This window comes from Carassius carassius, chromosome 15 (genome assembly GCF_963082965.1).
Source record: "Carassius carassius chromosome 15, fCarCar2.1, whole genome shotgun sequence".
In the NCBI taxonomy this organism is placed as follows: Eukaryota; Metazoa; Chordata; class Actinopteri; order Cypriniformes; family Cyprinidae; genus Carassius; species Carassius carassius.
The window spans coordinates 20881127-20904849 of NC_081769.1; the positions used below are offsets into that span (position 1 = coordinate 20881127).

At 37.3% G+C, this 23723-nt stretch overlaps 1 protein-coding gene across 1 annotated transcript; it reads right to left on the minus strand.

Moving 5' to 3' along the window:
* Positions 1–2865: 2865 nt before the first annotated feature.
* Positions 2866–23704, minus strand: tex10 (testis expressed 10). The gene is made up of 15 exons (XM_059567933.1): positions 23479–23704; positions 22743–23251; positions 22438–22647; positions 21748–21994; positions 21554–21666; positions 19968–20227; positions 19740–19878; positions 19044–19213; positions 18220–18397; positions 9737–9825; positions 9504–9637; positions 5264–5344; positions 4997–5166; positions 3246–3456; positions 2866–3086 (listed from the first exon to the last, which is right to left on the minus strand). The coding sequence occupies exons 1-15, from the start codon at positions 23659–23661 to the stop codon at positions 2976–2978; spliced, it is 2805 nt and encodes a 934-aa protein (XP_059423916.1). The 5' UTR covers positions 23662–23704; the 3' UTR covers positions 2866–2975.
* Positions 23705–23723: the final 19 nt, after the last annotated feature.

A 23723-nucleotide genomic window follows, 5' to 3' on the forward strand; every position in this document is an offset into this window, starting at 1 on the left:
AATCTTTTTTTTTTGTATTTGTCTTAAGTAATATTCTAATTTTCTGAGATACTGAATTTGGGATTTTCCTTAGTGGTCAGTTATAATCACCAAAATTAAAAGAAATAAACATTTGAAATATATCAGTCTGTGTGTAATGAATTAATGTAATATACAAGTTTTACTTTCTGAATGGAATTAGTGAAATTTTTGATGATATTCTAATTATATGACCAGCACCTGTAAGTATTGATTATGATATAATATAATTAGTACTGACCAAGTGCAGAGGCTGCCATATGTGGATCAACTTACTATGTTGTTTATTTTCATCAGTTTCAATATGAAAAATAACATTCATATTGATTCAATGGATTTATTGCATTTTGAGGGGGAAAAAGTATCATGGATTGATTGATTGAAAGTTTGAAACAGAAAATAGTGGTTTTCATCTTGCCACTTTCTTGGTAAAAGAAAACATTTGTACTCAAAATAATCTAAATGGATTTATTGCATTTTGGACCAAAACTCTCCATATATAATGCCAAGAATACACAATTAATCAAAAATTTATATATATATATATATATATATATATATATATATATATATATATATATATATATATGTATGTATAAATTAGTGCTGTCAAACGATTAACCGCGATTAATTGCATACAAAATAAAAGTTTTTGTCTACATAATATGTATGTATTGTGTACTGTGTGTGTGTGTGTGTGTGTGTGTGTGTATCGTGTATATATATATATATAGGTCTGTCACGATATTAGATTTTTCATATCATGGTTATTGTGGCCATAAGAATTCACGATATCGATATCTAGTGATATCTATAGAAACCTTGGGGGGAGGTTTTTAAAATGGTACAAACGTGGCAGGTAGTGCATTTATACAGTTACATAAGAATTCTAGTTTAAATTTTTTCTTTTTTTCAGAAAAATATGAAGCAGCATGATCTGAGTTTTGATTCCTGTCAATAGCATAAGCAGCCAGATACAAAGCAGGACAAGCATCACTAATAAGATTATTATAGAGCGGTGTTATATTTTTATATGTGACACAGACACACACTATCACCCCTCCCCCTTTTATATCATTTGATAAGGTGGAGTTTCGACCCAGTTTACGCAACTGACCTTCAGCAGACATGAACAGGTGATGATGGCTGAGCAGGCCGGAGACGCTTTCGTTCTCAAACACACACGTACACACACGGACACTTGTTCCCCTCCCCGCTCCACCCTGACAATCCCGACGGTTTGAAAAGTTCATTGCTGTCAGATGGAATGTCGAGCTGTCTCCTCTCTCTCACACACGCTGACCCTACCCTCCCCTCGCCCTGCCAGATGGACGCACGCTCACACACACCTGCACGTTTGATACCAAACTGTCTGTATCTTGTTATTTTAACAACTGTGGTATCAGCCGTGACGTTAACACAAAGATATTGACCCATTCAAGTAAAAAAATTGCATATGACTATGTCCAAACCAATAAACTACAGTTTTTTTTGGTCTAGGTGGCACCCTTTCAAAAGGGGACAGTCTTTGCGGCCTGCAGTGCTTAAACTTAGAACTGAGACATAAACACGCTTGGATTTCTAGTAATTCAATCTTTGGGGATGATGCACTTAAACTAATTTGCTGTTTATTTAAACTATTGCATAAAATACAGTTAACTCACTTGGTCCGTAAATCTGCAGTATCACCTTGATTTTTGCAGAGGTTAGAGGTTAAAACCACAAACACAACAAATGTATTAGATAACCTTTCATTCTGTCAACAACAGGTCATATACCTGTCATAAGGGACTTACATAACAAGACCACCTGCATGGGAGACCAATGTGTTAATGCGCTACAGTAAAGACGTCACATGGCAGTTTTCAGCCTATTTCTGATATTGTCACAGATCTTGACATTGTATTTTCTTATACTCTTATCCCCACACCCGTTTATTGAGTGGGTTGGATTATGATTTTTTTATCTATCACTATAAATCAGTGTACACTTTTTATTATTAATGTATTATTTTTTAAATATATCGTTTTGTAAAAGTGAAGATACCCGTGTTTGTATGTTAAAAAGGAAAGATTTTGCTGCCAATCTTGCCAGAATTGCAGGTCACGTTACTTCACAGACTTTGTCTTCTATTCTGAAAGAGTGATCATATTTTAAACTGGTGAAACATACATTAACATTCAAAAGACTGGGGTCGGTAAGATATAACTAGTTTTTGAAACTCTTATTCTCACAAAGGCTGCATTTGAACAAAAATACAGTAAAAACTAGTAAAAAAAAAAAAAACTGTGAAATAGTATTCCAATTTAAAATAACTTTATATTTGAATACATTTTTAAAATGTAAAATGTTCCTATAATTGCAAAGCTAAATTGTCATACAGTGTTATGTGATCTTCATAAATCATTCTAATATGCAGATCTGGTGCTCAAGAAACATTTCTTATTATTGTCAGTGGAAACTGTAAGAAATATTTTTGGGATTCTTTGATAAATAGAAAGTTCAAAGAACAAAATGTATTTGAAATATATATATTTTTATAATTATAACACTGTTGATCAATTTACTGCATCCTTGCTGAATAAAAGTATTAATTTCATTAAAAGAATCTTACTGATCCCAAACTTTAATACAGTAGTGTCAAAAAACCTAACTTTAAAACAGCAGATGTCTGTTCCAGTTGCTTTGAGTAAATGCCACATTATTTCACACCGCCTACATCTCTGTGGATTACCAGACAAAAACAATGGATATTACAAAAAAAAAATCTCTCCCCAGATCTGTATTAATAAGTGTTTTTAAAAAAAAATATATATATATAAAAAGCAAACAATGAAAGAGCCTAAATCAACTCATTATCACGTGGTTTATTGTCATAATTTTGTACAAAAAAACTGGATTCAGGAAAAGAAAGAACAAAAAAATATATTGTAGCAATGAACACTAATGGTCAGCGATTAATAGATGTCCCTCATGCCCATGTTGGCCCGGTGACCCGACAGTGTGACTCTGTAGCAGTACAACAGGTCAGTCAGCCACTGCTCTCGAGTCTCTCCACTATAGAAATGCTGTAAAACACAAGCACAACAGTCAAAACAGTATCGGGAGCTCAATTCCAAAAGACAAAGTATTATAAAGGTTAATGCTAGTGTCATTTGTTAAAGCAAAGCTGGAATGGATAGTCATAAGCATATTCGTTTGTCGAGGAGCCGTCTGTGTGTTTATACCGTTAAGTCCTGTATGATATGTTGCAGTAGACTGGCGTTGGCCATCATGTGGTTGCGCAATTGAGTATGCTGAAGAAGTAATGACAAAATCTGTGCCAACACGGGGAGCTCCTCCTCACAAAGGTCACACACACGTAAAGACTGCAAGACCAATCGCAGCAGCCTCGGTACAGTGCTCAACGCAGCAAAACATGCCTCCCACATGGCATCCCTGATGGTGAGACAGACAAACAGAACTACTAGATCACCCATTTCTTAAACCACAAGCCCAGATTGTAACCAAGATTATGTGCTATGCTATGTGAAATAAAGTGGCAAAATGTAATTAATTAATATAACTTGTTGATTAATAAATACTATTAATAATTAGTTACATAAATATTTTATTTAAAATAATTGTAATTAACACACTTCTCTCATATTACAGAAACAACTTTTCACCATTTCTCAATTCTTTGATCACTTTTTCAAAACTCTTCACAGAGTGAGCACTACGGTGCCTGTGAGAGGACATGGTCGGTTCATTTGGTTTTGTCGTGGCCTCGAGATTCTATGTTTTGTCGTGGCCACGAGTTTAATGCGTAAACAAACCTGGGTGACCATAGCAACCCGGGATTCATTATAATATTTTATTTTGAATTAAGAAAATATTATATTATTTATTATAGAAAATATTTGATTATTAAATTATTATATTAACCATATGCCTTGGCTACCGGACTTTGTTACATGCCAGTGGCAGCTCTAGGGCAGTGCTTGACGGGACTATAACTAGTTTCATTTGTAAATGAAAACACAACAGGCTTATTTATCATTTATCTGACAATTATGCCAATAAAGTTTTAACGTGATGTGATGATAAATGAGCGTGTTGTGTTTTCATTTACATTCATTATTATAACAGTTTATTTATTCATGATAAAATTCATTTGAATGCTGACTATCACACGTAATAAAGTACCATAGCCAAGGCATATGGTTATTATAATAATTTAATAATCAAATATTTTCTATAATAATTTCGTAATTCAAAATAAAATATGAATGAATACATCTCTGATAATCCCGGGTTGCTATGGTCACACAGGTTTGTTTACGCATTAAACAAGAAATGGATGTCGTTCCCTCAACATAGCATCTTGAGGCCACGACATAATATGACATTCCCACGAGTTAATATGACGTTCCCACTAATTAATATTTCATGGCCACGACATATTATCACGTTCCGAACAACTACATTCTAGTCTTTCGGTTTCATTACTATCTACACAAAAGGGGAAACATGGTAAGAATTTTGTACTGGAATGTAAACATGGACCATGTAACATATACTGCAGTGAATTCTAAACAGTAGAGACGGCATTCTTGTTTTTTATTTTTTAAGTAAATTAACAGGAGAAAACATTGCATGTTATTGTTTTTAGGATGGCAGTGTGTTTGTTGGTTGACAACTTTTGCTTGAATCATGTGTGAAATGTTTTGGTAGTTTTTGTGCATTTTTGGCATGAAATTTTGAATGAATAGTTTCCTGACACAATTTTTAGGAATTCTAGGTGCATCAAAACGATTAACTTTATTATAAAATTCTTTAATTTTCTTTCTTCGTGAGAATGCCCTTTTTGGACTTTCCCCAGTCTTGTTTCGAACTTCTCCTTGCTGTATTATCATGCAGTCTTTCTTTGTGGTGTATAAATGTTACTCTATGCAAATATTAGTGAGTGTGTAGGTGTGTGTGTTTGTGAGCACACCTCTTGCGAGCACTCTGCTCCAGTTGTAGCAGAAGACTGAGCATGCTCAAGCAACAGTCAGACAGGAAGTGGAGGAGTGTGTCGCTGGGCAGGAAGTTTACATCCAGTAACCGGGGAACACACCTTAAAACCGCTGCACAAACACAGTCTGGCACCACCACGAGTCCACACTACAAAGAGATGACAAGAGTGTCACCGCAAACAGTGTCTGGCTCCACTGCCCACTCTTATGCAAAACATTCAACAGAAAAACACACGTTCACTCACCAGATTCTTAATGATGGCATTCTGTATCACATCAAAACACTGTGCACGAGATCCTATAGTGTCCAGGCAGTGGCACACCTCCTACAAACACAGTGTTAATAACAGAGTTAATGCTGCTATGAGTGCCTCCAAATGCTGCATAAATGTGCAATGTTTAATAAATGTAGAACAGCCCAGAGGCGGCTCTGATGCTACTTTGATTCTGTTTATATGAAATGCAGCACCAATGGAGCATTTATGTCTTATGTCACATGAAACAGAAATTGTGATCAATGTTGCTTTAATATTTTGACGTGTGTATATATATATATATATATATCTTATATGTGAAGCAGCTTATTGAAAGGAAAATAGGCAGGACTTTATTTTGTCCACAAGGAATTGATTGGATCATAGAAATTGAGTGTTGCACAAATTAGGCACTTTTTTTTCTTTTCTTTTTTAAGATGATGTGCATAGATAAATTGTTTATGATAATGACTGGAATATTCCAAAATAAATAAAGTGTTTTTCTCTTGGCATGTTTTTCTCATGGCAACTTTAAACTAGGTTTTTAACATTTGTTACAATTTTAAGTTTAAAAATATATATTCTTATATATACACACATTATAAAATATGAAGTCATATGAGAGTATACATTTTGTTCAAAATAAAAACAAGAAATTAGAATCAATTTGAAAACATTCATCGTTATTGTAAATAGAAATGTGAAATAATAAAGCATGTTTTAGTAAAATTAAAAACAATGAAAAATATCTTGATTATAAACAGATATTATTAATTTCTGTTGGAATTATATGAAAATATAAAAATGCATATTCCATTACAAATAAATTTGTAATTAGCCATAGAATTATAAATTTGTAGATGGATGATGGATGGATGGATAGAACATAGGGGCATTAAATACAGGTTATAAACAGTACTTTGTCATTCCTCATGCCCGTGTACATCTACAAAATAATCTGAAATTAATTTCTGCATTGAACCAAACATTTATATATATATAAAAATAAAAAATTCAAGCCAAAGGCTAGGCAAAAGGACTAAATAGATTTTAGGAACATAAGTAATCTTCAGAGAAGAGTCATTTTACAGACTGAAAGCTGATAGAGATGAGACTTTCCTATCTTATTCTACAAAGAACTTTTGAATTATACATCACAACTTCTTAACATCTGACACACACACGGTTTAGGCGAGTCAAAAATAAATCCCTGGTCCCAAAACAAAAGAGACGTCAGCAGAGAACAAAGAATCCTATAGCCCCACACACACACTCGTATACAGTGACAGGCTCAAAGGGTTGTACCTCACTGCTACGGCCGGACTGTCGTAATGGAAGCTGACACTGGACAGATTAGCGATGCCCTGCCACTCTCTGAACTGATATTTTATGAGCACAAACAATAAATAAGTGTGTGTGAGAAAAATCTAATAGTTCTAATAGCATTAGAGCAGATTAGATTAAATAGATGAAGGCGGAGCTGAATGTCATTCAGAGCAGGTTATTATCAGACATTAATCAGGCTAACAGTGTTAAGAACACATTACACATGCTTTAGATTACGGACGCCTGATTGGCAATAAAGGAATGGACCCCCAGCAGCCATGCGTTCTCTCTCTCTCTCTCTCTCTCACACACACACACACACACCACTCACACTTAAATTTGATGCTAATTGCCAAGGTATATATCTGAGAAACAGTAGGTGAGAATTTTCTTTAGGAGTGTGATGTGAAATCCCAATAGGATTAGGACACATTTGAATGTTTTACCACATTAGGATTTCTCAGCAGAGCTGTAATTTAAAAAGGTGCTAAAAATTACTTAAAATATGCATACTAAAATGCAATTGTTCTTATTTACTTATTTATAACATATTCTAACAATGTAAACCTTTTAATATTAATAATGATTATATATATATATATATATATATATATACATACATTATACATTGTAAAATATAAAACACTTTATAACATATTCTAACAATGTATATATACACAATGTTTACATATACAGAGATATTATTATTTAATTAGATTACATATTTACATTTAGTCATTTAGCAGACGCTTTTATCAAAAGCGACTTGCAAACGAGGACAATAGAACTAATCAAAATAACAAGAGTGACAATATACAAGTGCAAATGACAAGACTCCATTAGCCTAATGCAGTACACGTAGCAAGGTTTTTATATATATATATATATATATATATATATATATATATATATATATATATATATATATATAAACACACACACAAAGAAAAAGTAGGGTAAAAGTACTTATACACAATTATATATTAATTATTTATTAGATAAGATTATATATTAAAGAGGTCATATGATGCTTTTTTATTTTGGCGGAAGACGTGCAGGGGGAAGAGGAACAAAGTTTCCTCTTGGCCAGTCTCCTCTTGGCTTATTTCGAAATCCTCCGACATTTTTCTTTACAAATGAGAATGCTTCAAGGGTAGAAGATGGACGAATTTTCATTCTCGGGTGAACTAACCCTTTAAGACTTGTATTCTCTTCTCTTTCTTTCGCTCTCTACATATAAATATGCAATTATTGTAACAAAATTTTACTCATGTATATATAAAAAATTCAATAAATAGTTTTCAATATTATTTAATATCTCCATTTTTTTTTTCAAGGTTGAAAGTGCAATCAATGTGTACCAAAAGTTTTAATTAGCCAAAGTGCTAAATGTGTTTTTGTACAGTAATTTTTTTAATTGTTAAATATAATTTCTAATTAAGCACAAGTGATTAAGTTGAGAGAAAGCGTTTCCTGTGCGCGTGTGTACGTGAGGAGGGCTTTTTTCCTCATTAAGGCCCATTATTCTCCATCAGCCTCACCTGCTGGCATTATCTCCCCCTCACTCCTCATTACCGTATCAACAGTGATGCCAGCCGTTCCTCTACACCTTTACTGGCTGATTGACTTGGACACAAAAAATGAAAGTCCAGAGAAAATTGCATAGAGGAATTATCTGTGTGAGTGTAGTAAAGGAAGGGGGGTTAGTGAGAGTCAGCCCCTGGCCTCAGGGTGTGGTTTTGTTGGGTTTTAATTTCCGTGTAAAATGTCAGGCGGTGATGGTGTCCGCTGGCTGGCATTAGCATTTGCTTTAGCCAAGAGCGCTCTGATAACCAGCCCTTATTGAAATATGGAGACACCTAGTCACATACACCGGTGTGATGTGATAAACCGAACTTGCCGTCTCCGGGGGGGAACTAAAACACACTTGTGTGTTGAATAACAACCCAAGTGGTCCTGCACTGAATCAAGTGAATACCTGCTTCTTGGTAGAAGTTAAAAATTGCACCAGATTGGCATGAAACAAGATTGGTGTGATTAAGGTGAACAGCATGACTGATATATTTTTTTTACATGATGTGCAACAACACTGCTTGTTTTTTTTATTATTTATGTGCAGAAAAAACAGTAAATTTCAAGTGCACAAAAGAAAATCTTGGAAATCTTTTGTTGTGCACAAAAAGAGGGTGAGAAATTTTTTTCAAGTCAGCACAGGAAAACTGCATTATCGCTATCGTTATTAACTCATAAAATTACGGATGAACCACTGATGCCACATGGACTATTTTAACAATGTCCTTACTACCTTCCTTGGCCTTGAATGTGGTAGTTGCATTGCGGTCTATGAAAGCTCACGGATTTCATCAAAAATACCTTAATTTGTTTTCTGAAGATGAACGAAGATCTTATGGGTTAAATCTTAAAACGATTGTGTTGAACAAATTACTGGTATTTGCGACTTTATTTAATGCCCAAAAAAGCACGTCTTACACTATTTTACAATAATGTGATGTCTTTGAATTATATTTTTTCATTTTATTCAGTATTTGGGGTCTTTTCTCAGAAAACCTTCATATATGTGATTAACTGTGACAGAAAATTCTGTGTTTATTCAATGCAAAGAACACATAAAAATTGTGCAAGGTGATAAAACTGTGTAATGCAAATGCATATAACCAACAGCAGACAGACCAGTGGACTGGCACTAAAGCATCCAAATGATTGACACAAGCCAGACAGAGCAGATGCGAGAGGACAGAGACGCTAACAGGGCACAGAGCAAATGACAACAGGATTAGAAACATATGCCAGCGATTGACGGCAGAACAACTGACATAACACAAGTTGTTGAAGCGACTGAAGGTGGTGTAAGAGACTGGCAGATAAAAGAGAGAGAGAAAATCACCTCCACTACATCCCAATGGTGAAGGAACTGCTCCAGGGTGGTGGCGAATACGCTGAGAGGCGAGAGTGTGGAGGAAGGCAACAGGCTGTCTTCATCTGTGTCCTGCAGGACCCGCAGCATCTCAGAGGAGAAACCTGAAGGACAGGATTATGGGAATACTGCTTTATCAATATCAAGTATGACAGTACTCATATATCATTGAATTTGATGTGTGTGTGAGTGTGTGTGTGCACCTGTTAGTGTGGTGAAAAAGAAACTGAGGTAATCTACATCCTTCACCGGCACATCCTGTGAACTGCTCGACCAGCCACTCAGAGGAGACCTGCGGGGAAGCACACATGCATTACTGTGCAGTGGTCCGGCACTGATCCGCTCTCCCGTTACACATCTCACACTGTACTTAAATGTGTGCGTGTGGTGAGAATGTCAGTCTAAAAATACTGGCCATCTGAGCTCCTTCATTTCCTTTGAAATCAACCTCCCTCCACAAACACGCTCACCTTCAGCAAATGAGAACACTCACGGTATTAAGGATACACTGAGGTCATCCTTACAATATGACAGACAACACTTACTGTTCCTTAAGATGAACCCGCAGAGGGTTTTTTGCACAGTAACTCCACATTAAACTCCTTAAAACTCCACCTATTGAATCAAACAACACTTCAACCCAGTGGTATATGCTTTTCATAAACACACACACATTTATATTTTTTGTAAGGATGAATTTAGTGGGTTTTTTTTTACTAAACTTATTTAAAATATCCACTATTTATTTAAAATATTAATATTGGTGCAAAAACACTATTATATTCAGCTTTTATAAAAAACAAAAGGTTTATTCTGATGCATTAAATCGACCAAAATTGGCAGTAAAAGTGTTGACATTGTTACAAAAGATTTGGATTTATATAAAAAAAAGATGTTCTTTTGAACTTTTTATTCATTAAACAAACGCCTTAAAAAAATGCATCAATGTTTTAATAAGTATAACTATTGTCATTAATTTTATATATATTTTATATACATTTATATATATTTAAATGCATAAAATGTTTTTTTAAATATAAAAATACATACATATATTCATATAAACAATAAATTTGAAGTACATAATTTAGCAGCACAGAACAAGGCATCGAAAAAAAAAAAAAAAAAAAAAAACGAAAAAAAGTAAATGTTTCCACAAGAAAGCCAAACTATTAACAGCTATTAACTATAAACTGTTTCTTCGCATAAAGTGGAGATAGAAAAAAGTATTTTAACAACAAAATAATTCACCTTTAATCTATGATATGCTGCCAAATGAAGTAGAAGCAGCTTTTTCTCAGCTGGTTCCTGACAGTTAAAGCCTGCATATGAACCAGATAATTGCTGTGAACAAACACAGAGTGCAGGAGAACCAAGAGGTCACAGCCAAAACTTCAGGTCAGTCCATCACAGGCTCCATGTGTTGCTGTGCTTCTAGATGCATGTTCAAGGCTTCAGTGCGAATTTGATGGCAAGATATTGTCAGAATTGATCATTTTATACTCATGCTTTTCTGAGAAGGAAAAAAGAAAGAAAGAGAGAACCTGTGTGTGTGTGTGTGTCTGTGTAAAAGCTATTCAAGGACAATCCACGCAGTCTTATGATTCTCTCTTATAGATGTGGATCAGTCTCGAGGCCAATAAAGTGAATGAACATCTGATCTTTTACTTGTTTTGATTTCATTTCTCTTGTGATTGTGGAATGAACATGTGCTGGACTTCCTTAATACTTACTGAATGGCTCATTTCCCATCAACCCATTAGTAAAAAGAAGCCAGACAGAAAAACACACACACACACACACACACACACACACACACACACACACACAAACACATACGGAAAGATGCACCAAGGAAACAATTCTACTGTTCATTGTGTCTTTCTGTGTGTCAACCACACACACACTATCACCATACTATTAGCCATTCTTATCTAAGTTTAGCAACACTTTCAGAATCCAATGGCCACTATTCCAACTCCTTAAGAGTTAATAGTTTCGCTGGTGTGATCAAAGCTAAATTCTTGTGAAGGACAGAATGTTCGCTTCATGTTGTTCTGAGGATTGGCTCTCTTAATGGCATGTCACACACAGTTCTGCCATGAACAGAAGCGGTCTTAAGTGATGCTTCACATATCGTGCAGGAATCCTGTCATGCAGCCAGACTTTTTCAAAAGTGCAGTCAGTGTGAATTCACTCGCCATAGCGTTTGTTTTGGAATTTTGGTGGAACTCTGAGCAGGAAACTTAATAATCGTTCCATGTCTCGTCTAAAGAGTAATACTGCCCTCTGCAGGTGTTTGAACACATTTAGCCAAGTCTTGTTTTTATGAACAGAGAGACCAGAGGAAAGGCGGTGTATGCGTCAAGGTACACTCACACACGTCTCTCTGGGACTCAAAGTCACACACTCAGTGTGTTCTCAAACATTGCTCCCTTTAGGATTTGAGGGAAAACCACAAATATAAGAGTGGCTTTAGGCTAGTGACTATAAGAAAAGCAATGGGGACACAGCATGTCACAAAGACACACGCAGGCACATACCCTAAGGCCCTCAGCATGCAGAGGAACTCACAAAAGAATATTCTGTCAATCATCCATGAAAAATTAAAAGTATGTTGATTACCCGTATATACAGTGGATACAGAGAGTATTCAGACCCCCTTAAATTTTTTACTGTGTTATATTGTAGCTATTTGCTAAAATCTGGCGCGTTTTCTCTCAGAATCATTCGCTGATGGAGAGGAAAAGTTAAATAGAGATGAAGACGTTTTCACACTGAGAGAAGCGATCTCGCTCTCATAGACGTGCCAGGCTATATCTGCAGCTAAACTGAATAAAAGCAGAATGAACTGATGAAACTAAAAAATACCCACAAACAATTTATTAATGATGCAGTGCTAATTGACATTTATTGCAGTACAGAAAGTATAAAGTATATTTTCTACCTTATTCTGTGCAGAAAATTTAAATAATTGCTAATTAAATGTAGCCTAGTATATAAAACAATCATAAAATTGCCATTAGGAAAAAAATATATATTACAAATGATTGATTATTGCAGTGTATTTGATTTATTACAGCTAATTAAAAGTAATAAAAAAAATAAGATAATTCCTTGTAAAAATAAAATAAAAAATAATAATAATTATTATTATTATTATTATTATTATATAGGCTACATACATAAAATGATTGTATTTGACATTTCTGTCACTTCTGAAATTATGGCTACGCCCCTGGTGTGACAAAATGTTAGCTTATACATAATACTCTTTAAGCTCTTTTTTAAAAACTTGGCTTACATACATTTTTACGTATGCCATGTCGCATCATTAAACTAGCATTTAACAATGGACAAAAGTTTTTTTTTTTTTTTTTTTTTTTCTAACCTATGGTTCTCTAACCATAAATGCTACTGTAATTTGCCCCCTGACTAAGCATTTAAATAATTTAGTAGAAGCATTTAAAAAATCCCGTGAATGCACTTAAAGAATGCAGAATCGAATCGTTATAATCGAAGTTAATTGTGAATCGAATCGAATCATTCTAAATTTGCAAAAATCGTTATTGAATCGAATCGAAAACCTATGAATCGTAATCGAATCGAATCGCTGCCTTGCCAAAGATTCACATCCCTAATTCAGACCCTTTGCTCAGTATTTAGTAGAAGCACCCTTTTGCTCTAATACAGCCATGAGTCTTTTTGGGAAGTTTTTCACACCTGGATTTGGGGATCCTCTGCCATTCCTCCTTGCAGATCCTCTCCAGTTCTGTCAGGTTGGATGATAAACGTTGGTGGACAGCCATTTTCAGGTCTCTCCTGAGATGCTCAATTGGTTTTAAGTCAGGGCTCTGGCTGGGCCATTCAAGAAAAGTCACGCAGTTGTTGAGAAGCCACTCCTTCGTTATTTTAGCTGTGTGCTTAGGGGTCATTGTCTTGTTGGAAGGTAAACCTTCGACCCAGTCTGAGGTCCTGAGCACTCTGGAGAAGGTTTTTGTCCAGGATATCCCTGTACTTGGCCGCCTTCATCTTTCCTTAGATTGCAACCAGTCGTCCTGTCCCTGCAGCTGAAAAACACCCCCACAGTATGATGCTGCCACCACCATGCTTCACTGTTGGGACTGTATTGGACAGGTGATGAGCAGTGCCTGGTTTTCTCCACACATACCGCTTAGAATTAAGGCCAAAAAGTTGATTTTGGTCTCATCAGACCAGAGAATCCTTCAGGTTTTTTTAGCAAACTCCATGCAGGCTTTCATGTGTCTTGCACTGAGGAGAGGCTTCCGTCGGCCCACACTGCCATAAAGCCCCAACTGGTGGAGGGCTGCAGTGATGGTTGACTTTCTACAACTTTCTCCCACCTCCCGACTGCATCTGTGGAGCTCAGCCACAGTGATCTTTGGGTTCTTCTTTACCTCTCTCACCAAGGCTCTTCTCCCCCGTTAGCTCAGTTTGGCTGGACGGCCAGCTCTAGGAAGGGTTCTGGTCATCCCAAACATCTTCCATTTAAGGATTATGGAGGCCACTGTGCTCTTAGGAACCTTGAGTGCAGCAGAATTTTTTTTTTGTAACCTTGGCCAGATCTGTGCCGTGCCATAGTTCTGTCTCTGAGCTATTCGGGCAGTTCCTTTGATCTCATGATTCTCATTTGCTCTGACATGCACTGTGAGCTGTAAGGTCTTATATAGACAGGTGTGTGGCTTTCCTAATCAAGTCCAATCAGTATAATCAAACACAGCTGGACTCGAATGAAGGTGTAGAACCAAGAAATGGACAGCACCTGAGTTAAATATATGAGTGTCACAGCAAAGGGTCTGACTCTGAATACTTCGAACCATGTGATATTTCAGTTTTTCCTTTTTTAACAAATCTGCAAAAATGTCAACAATTCTGTGTTTTTCTGTCAATGTGGGGTGCTGTTTGTACATTTATGAGGAAAAAATGAATCTAAATGATTTTAGCAATTGGTTGCAATATAGCAAAGAGTGAAAAATTTAAGGGGCTCTGAATACTTTCCGCACCCATGTTAACGGATTCCAGCATTCACGCGGTTGCGGCCCGTCAGTGCATTCCTGGAGCGGTGCGTCTGCAGCAGTGCAGCGATCGTTCACGTACCGAGTAGCTGACTGAAAACGCGTCCTGTATGAAAGCACAATGAGTATGAGTCCGTGCTGCTTCTGCACCACATACGTAACGCACACGGACTGCATACGCACTGCAGACGGAGTATGTGTGAAACAGGCGTGCGTCTTGTCGAGGTTTGCATTGGGAAGCTTCTAAAAAAAAATTCCCTGAAGCAAACCCGGCGGCTTCAGCCACATCCATGTTAGCACGTCACGTTTGATGTGGTAATTTCACAGTAGGCATACACACAGGTTCGAAGACTCGTTCTTGCCCCCTACAGTGCAATTCGGCTAGGTATACATCAGCGCTAAAATATCAAGGTGAAAGTCATCATAGCTCGCCTAGTATAGACCCAGCTATCAACCCAACTCTGAGAATAGATTAACGGCGATATTTTTTTTTTAATCGCCCGATAAGTCTCCCGTTAATGCAGCACGTTAACGCCGATAACGACCCACCACTAATATTCCAACTTGGATGCTTATCATACCAATCCTCTTGTGAGACTTTTTTTTGTAATATGAACATATGAAATTATAAAAATGTCCTTTTTATCATTATAAATTCAGAGCTTTTATATTGACAAGAATTTTGTATGTGTTTTGTATGTGTGATGAGTGTTATTTTAGTATTTTTTATATTCTTTAATGGTTTTTATTGATTTATTGTATTAGCTTTTATTTTTATATTTTAATTTTAGTTTAAGTTTTAGTCATTTTGTTATTACTTTTGTCATTAGAATTTTATATTTTTTTTATTCAGCTTTCATTTTATATTTCAATCTATGGCCCAATCCCAATTCTACCCCTTAGCCCTTTCCTGTCTCGATTCTCTTTTGGTTGGAGGGGTAGGGGTAAGGGGAAGGGCCAGATAGCCCTACAAACTTCGGGACCACACTTCAGACAAAAGGGTATGCATTATCTTGGCAACATGGCTGCTACAGCGAACAAAAAGACACATAAATGTAAGCTTTTCTGGCATAAATAAAGATTTTAACGAAAAGTAATCATTTGTTTTATGTTACATTCAATTGTGAGTACATATTAACAGTCATGTTACTCAAAGAAATGTTTGCAAAAAATCGCTTATATTTGCTAACGTCATATCAATACAGACTGCATGATAGTGCCACACCATATGTCTGATCAGGGCGATAACTGCCGTAGACATTGATGGGGGCTAATCCCCCCAATAATTAGAAATCGCTAAACCATTTTCTCAAATATTGCCTATTCGAGAGAGAGAGAAATGGATGTTGCGTGTATTCGTGTCTGTGCGTTTATCTTTTTAGAGTGAGTTTACTAAAAAACAGCGATTGTATCCTCTCGGCGCTGGAAGATATAATTTAGCGATTCAGTATTTAAACTGTATTTAATAAGTCGTGGTGCAGCGTTGTTGCTTTTTCTCCTGGATGTGTGAGTTGCGCGATTTCCGATATGTGTGTGTGTCAGTAAGTAGCTCGTTAATACAGAACGATAATTAAAGGCTCTAATGCACACCAGTATATGTGTGTATTGTAAGAGCTAGACAACAAGGGGACAGGGGAAGGGGTAGGCGGAGGGGAAGGGGAAGGGGTATAAAATAGAATTGGGATTGGGCCTATGTTTTACAATTTTCAGTGTGCTTTAACTAATTGTATTTCAGTGTCCAAGACAGGATTTAGATTTTTTTTTTAATGTTTAGGTTTTTTATTCCAGCTTTATAGTTTTAGATAACAATAACAACATTGATGAGACAATATCTAAATAAAAAAAGTTGAACTTTTTGTAAATGCATACTGCACTGGCTACCAATAGCTGCTTGCATAAAATTCAAGGTACTGATGTTTGCCTATAAGACCACTGGCTCTGCACCCGTTTACCTAAATTGACTACTTCAGACTTATGTGCCCTCTAGACGTTGTGGTGCCATTCCAAAGAGGGACAAAATCACTCAGAGGAAGTGTCAGCCGCATTAAAAAAGTGAACAGCTTAAGTCATTTGTGGTTTAATGCTTATTGGAGACGAGAACCGTTTCAAACAATTCAGTTCGATTTGGTGAACTGGTTCAAAAAGATCCGGTTACATCGAATGATTCGTTCGCGAACCAGATATCACAAACTGCTTTGTTTTGAACTCTCTCACAACAGACACGGAAGAGAAGACAATGCTGAATAAAGTCATAGTTTTTGTTATTTTTGTACCAAAATGTATTTTCGATGCTTCAACAAGTTTTAACTGACCCTCTGATGTCACATGGACTACTCTGATGATGTTTTTCTTACCTTTCTGGACATGGACAGTATACCGTACACACAGCTTCAATGGAGGGACAGAAAGCTCTCGGACTAAATCCAAAATATCTTAAACTGTGTTCCGAAGATGAACGGAGGTCTTACGGGTTTGGAACGACATGAGGTTAAGTTATTAATGACATAATTTTAATATTTGGCTGAACTAACCCTTTAAAAATGACCTGCCCAACTCAATCCGAGCAGCTCAGTCCTTAGAATCTGCTAAAAACACATCTCTTCCATCTTTATTTGACCCTCTAACTCTAGCACTCTCTATCCTAATCCAATTCTTTAATTAAATCTTTAATTCGATTCTTAAAAAAAAAAACTTGTACCTTATATACTTGCACTCTATTCATTTACTGCTTGTTTTCTTTAAAAAAAAAACCCTAACACTAGCTTCTCTATTCTTTATGTATTCTGTCTATATGTTTTGTTCTATATGTATTCTGTCTATATGTACATGTTCTATCTGAGACTTGTCATAGTATTTACATATCATTGCTCTTTTGTTTATTTTGATTGCTTCCATTGTCCTCATTTGTTAAGTCGCTTTGGATAAAAGCGTCTGCTAAATGACGGTGTTAATTTAAATATACTAAAGTCAACAATAACTCAAGATATTCTAAACTTACTGCAGCATGACCTCGGCCTCACTGCGCAGTGACTCGTGGCTCTGTTCCACCACATTATGGCCAATCACGGTTAATGACTAGTGGTCACGGCAAATCAGAATTAAGTGGGAGAATTGGCCATTCTCTGATCGTGCCGCACAGCGCTTGGCTGTCTCTGATAGGTAAAATTGTTTGATTCTATTATCAGTGAAAACTCTGAGACTGCTGTCTCCTCTCGGCAGTCGTAGAAAACAGAGTCACATTTTAAACATATCAGTCAGATGCAGACAGACTCCTCTCCAGGGACCTAGCTGCACATGCATTACCAGTCTAGTGCACATTATTTTTTTAATTTTTCCAATATATATATTTAGTCCCATCATTTCCAAGATACCTTTTTGATTAGGATGCTGCCTTTGAACATTGTGGCCCTAAACAGTGAAACAGCTTAACAGCAGTATTAAAAAAAAAAAAAAAAAAAAAAAAAAAAAAAAAAAAAAAAGGGGGTTAATGTATTGTAACAATACCAAACATGGATCTTTTTTTTCCCTGACTTTTTTTACACCCATGCCCTGTAGCCGATGGGAAACTGGATCTCTGATGCCCCAGAGCGGAACACTGGAAGCAGACTTTAGGACTGCATTAGTGCAAAGTGATGTCATAACCCTCATACCTCAGGTGTATGGTGCGTATTAGCATGGTGGCCAGGCTAGCCGACACTCTCCCAGTGTTGCAGACCTGACTGAGACATGCCAGAAGCTCTGCGGGAAACATTGGCAGGAAATGGAGAATCTGAACCAGTCTCTTCTGGGACTCCATAGGCAAAACCACCACACAGCCCTCCTGTGGATCTACAAAGTGAGACATGCATATGTATCACACAGATGAACATAAACAGAGAAATGTTAATCTAATAGATCTGCTCAGCTTGGAAACATTTTACAACACAAATTGTCTACAAATAATCCTAACCACTTTATTTTTAATTAAATAAAATCAAATGACAATTTTTTTTTTAATTCCTTGCCCATGGTGAATTACAATTGGGGTTCCACAGCTCTATTTTAAAGATAGATTATTCATTCTGAATATGAAACTTGAGAAAGGAAAGAGCTCCCCCTAGTGACAAATACATATATCTGCTAAAGCTCAACCATGAGGGAATGAATGTCTGTGAGAAAGAGAGGGAGAAAAAAGCAAGAGAGAAAGAGTTTGTCCAGTCAGTGATCACAGATAGACAGACATTCTTAGCTGCTGACGCACGCCACTGATGTCATGAGTGCTAACACACACAAAGAGAGCGCTATGCTCCCGAAACACAAAACTACAGAGAGCTGATATCACACTCAGAACCGGAGACGCCACCGCTCTAATGCTCACCCTGACTACCACCCAGTCTCTTACACAAGACTCTCTCGAGCACACACACGTTACATCACACAATACATCGTATTGAGAGAGGATGTTAGGTAGTTGTTTGTCAGTATATATTCTTACCATAAATACTGCAGGCATTTTTCTGAAGACTCTGAAGAAGGTCTTTATTGGCCCTCGCAGCAGCAGGATGGATCGTCTCCAGCAGTTGTGCTGAGAGCTGAGGATTCCTGCTGCCGAGCTGAACCAACTGCACCGGCAGTGACGCCAGCCAACGCGCCAGAATCCTGCTCCTAAAAGAGAGGGAGACTACAGACTCGTCACATTGTCATAACGTCCATTTCTAGACTCAAATAAAAATGGTCAGTTCACTTAACTACAATTCCTTTCACAACCAAACCTGGACATATGGAAAATAAATTACGGACTACACAAGAAGAATACGTAAACATTAATATTGTGAAACAAAAACAGCAATATTGTGAAATATTATCGCAATTTAAAATACCGGTTTTCTATTTCAATACATTTTGAAATGTACATTTTCCTATGACGGCTCAGCTGAATTTTCAGCTGCCATTAATCCAGGTTTTAGTGTCACATGATCTTTCAGAAATCATTCTAATATGATTCAGTGCTCTAGAAACATTTCTTGTTTTTTATCAATATTGAAAATGGGTTGTGCTGCTTTATATTTTTGTGAAAATCACATCTAAAATAGAAACCTTTTGTAACATTCTAAATGTCTTTCCAGAAAACACTGTTGTTAAAAAAACGAGAGCAATCAGGGCCAGGCAAAAATGGTTGGTGGGTACCTACCGGGCAATATGAGGGTGGTTCTGATGCTCCTGAATGTAGAGCTGACTGAAAAAGCGCAGCAGCAAAGTGCGGACGCTCACAGCCAGGTTCCTCTGCTGGTACTGCACATACACAGCCTGCAGGAGATCGTCTGTCACCACTGAAAAAAAAAAAAAACACACACACACGAACATTTTAAATTCAGCATACCTCTATTTAAAAACAAAACAAAAGGAAAGGGGGCCTCACCGCGGCTGCGCTGGGTGACAATCATCCTCCACACCACCTCCAGTAAGGCTGCCAGGTGCTTTGAGCTCAGCTTGCTCCCACTGGACAATGTCTCCCTAATAAACCCTCTGATTGGTCCGAGCCAGTCAGCATCTTGGGCTTCTACGTGATCCTGGCCCCTAAGACTGAGTGTCACCATAACTTGGCACAATGTCACATTTAGGGCCAACGGTTCCACATTGCCACCAGCAACCGTTCCAGATGCTACCGGCTGCCTAATCCTGAAGACAAATTAGAGAGATAATTACCCCTTACCTCCTGAGATGTATTTTTGCTTTGTGGTGTGTTCTGGTTTTGGTCTGCTGCTACCATTCTCATGGAGGTTATTGGGTTCACTGGTTGCTGATTTGCTGCCAATTCACCTCAGCTCCACTGATTGGATGCAGCCAGGAGAAAGCCAGCATATTAAACCAGCATTGCCTCACAACAAGCTGTGACGGTTGCAGATTATAACCTGCTGCATGGACTTCTTTTCAATTCAATTCAAGTGTATTTGTATAGCGCTTTTTATGATACAAATCATTACAAAGCAACTTTACAGAAAATTACATTTCTACAATATTTAGAAGTAGCTTATAAGTGGTGACTGTCAAGTTTGTGTGCATATGACAGGATTTTTCAGAAAAATGTATACAAGACGTTAGTGTTGTCACGGTACCAGAATTTTCACTTGCTCCAGGTGCTATTGTGAATTTAAGAATTTAAGATTTTCTTTCAAGGAAACCTGTAGGGAGATGGGTGCCTATTTGTTTGAAATTCTCCTGGTTATGTGTAGTCAAGTTCTTCTGTTGTTTGTTTTATTTTGGTTTATGTATAGGTAAATTAGGATTATAACCAAGTTAGAAACTGTTTGTTTGTTTGTTGTGTTGGCCTTTGCCCCCCCTGAAGCTTATTTTTTCCCCTTCATCTTTTTCTTTTGAATCAATAAATATGTTTCAGCTTATTGGTTCTGGATGTCTGTTGCTGGGGCTGGAGATAAGTTCCTGTGCTCTCTCTCTCTCCAAAATGTGTTATTGCTATGCCATTACCCCTAGACAAAGAAAAGGCTAGCATGTAACACCCCTTTATAGATCAGTAGTTCTCAGTCGCTTTTGCATTAGAAAGCTTCCAAGGGGGCTGAAGGATTAAAATGATTTCAATTAATATTAGTATTAGTAATTAACATATGATCATTGCTTTCAGTAAAAAGCTCAGGTTGCTTTGAATACGATTTATAGAGTGTAATTTACTATAATGGGTAACTGGGTAATCTACTATAATGTAATTTGAACTGCATTTTTTATTTTATATATATAATTTTTTTTTTTTACTTGTATATGAGAGATATGGGTATCAAGGGTTTTTTTGTTTGTTTTGTTTATAACATGTGACATGCTTTAAATAAAATACATAAACTGAATTTAAAACGCTAAAATACATCCATTTAAATGTAAATTAATATTCAAGTACATACAATTCTTGAAACTTCTGAAATGTGGTTCATTCATTTACATACACCACAACACGTTTCGGTTTCCATTAACAAAACATGTTGACTTTTTGGTCACCTCTTTCCATCAGCTTTCTTCTTGTGTCTTGCCACCTCCAGCAGGCCATAGGGGAAGTTTTTCATGAAGTGGTGTTTGAAATCTGTCAGGTATGAATTCCGGAACCAGGCGTCCTGCAGGGTGCAGCAGACACAGGGTTTATGTGATATTTATGTGTGGTTTATATGGCTATATAACATTTTAAGTGCATGTACCAGTATGTCCTGTTGATCTCTCTGTGGGGTAAGTCTTCTCAGTAACTGCAGTATGGTGAGGATCTGGAACATAAGAGCCATGGCCTCTGCTGAGAGCAGGTGGCCGCTGTCTGTCTGCACACGATCTCCACCTGCCGCCTCCACCCAGATCTCCAGCATCAGAGGCACCAGGGTTCCTGCAAAGCCCTGCACCGTCTCAGCAGAGCAGAGCTCCTTACTCATTCCAGCCCCTGCCTTAGAGTCCGGCCTGCACAAAACCAACATAACAAGAGCTGTATACTGAACACATGACCTTTCTGTCTTTTGATCAAACTGAAAAGAGTACAAGGTCTCAGCGATATAATGGTACTAAAAAGTACAATACTGCTCAAAACTTTAGCTATGAGGAATTTTAATAAAGAGAAAGTGGTTAACCCTGATTCCTTTTAATTTATTATTTAAATTTAACATAAAAATACTTTGCAATGGGCCAATTTTACTGTACAACAAACCTTACATTATAGTGAATACACAAAAAATATTGACTATGCAAAACAATTTTCTTAAACTTAATGCTTGTCTGTGTGCCACTCCCTAAATCTCCCCATTACTGTCTGGGTGTTAAGTCTGTATTAAGTTTTTCTATATGGAGGACATATTGATAATGGAAAGAGAAATGAGTCTGCAATCATTTACTGTAACAAAACATACCTTAGCCGATAAGTGGAATGTGGGGTGGGAACGGCTCCAGAATTTTCAAACACTTGGATCCTGCCCTTGCCAAAGACATGCTCCTCCCAACTCACATCCACAGATGTCACCGAGCTTTTCTCTCCAGCCCACATTCCAAGGCCAATCAGGCTGGTCACACCTTCCTCCAGAGGTCTTTCCTCAACAACTGCCTGCAGAAAACTCCCCAACCTGAACGAATACACAAATTATTCATAAATGATAAGATAGCAAATGACACAGAAAGAACGGACTGAATTCTATTTTATTTTTTGGCAATGCATCACCTGAGCAGCACAGTGAGTCTCCATTGTTGTGCTGTCACGGAACGATTCGTGCTGATAGTCAGAGCAAAGGCCCCTTTCCCGGATTTATCCTGCCCTGTTCCTACTTTTCGCTTCTGGGAGATAAGCTCTAGAAAATTTGTCAGAAGAACCGTATGCTTCTGAGAAAGAAGTCCAGGATAGTGCTCCAGCAGCACATCCAGGACCCGGAGAGCATCTTCCTGGATTGCTTCTGAGATGTGAGTCATGGCACAAGTGAGGTGGGCGCTGAGCAGAGGGAAGAAGGGAGCTACACGTTCGGCGGAGATGCACTGAGCGATGAAACGCAGCAGACGCACTGCAGCTGCTCGCACAGAGCCGTCTTTATCAGTGAAGAGTGCTGCCACCTCAGAGAGGACCGCTGATGCATGCAGCTCAATCAGAGTAGGCTGAGCTGACAGCAACTCCCGCAAACCCACCAGAGCTCCCTGCTTTATGTTACTGTTGATGTGGTGTAGCTTGGACAACAGATCCTGAGAAAGTGAAAAAAAGAGTTCCAGTTACTCCAGTTGTGCAACTGTCAATGCAGATGGTCAAAATAAATGTGCATCTTTACAATATTATGTTGCATTGATGTATCACACTGTCTGTTATTTGTTTAATTGATGCATTGATTCATATTGATGTATTTTTACACCCTATAATAAACCACTGAAAGACAAAAACGAGTGGAAAGTGTGACATTGTGTGTTTTATGTACCTTAATGTCAAGCTGTCTGTGCTTTGTTGGCCCTGAATCCGCATGCTTTAGCTGCTCTGGTAAATGGATAGCTTTTGATCTGAAGTTGACGTTTGTTGCATTGTCTGCTTTTGGCTTCTTTTTGCCAATCTTTAGCTGAATTTTCTGGAAATCGCCTTGCCTTTTTTGCTTTTTCGTTTTCATTCTTCAATCGTTTGAGGGAAAAAAACTGGAAGGAAAAAAAAGCAACAGTAATATGGCTTTCA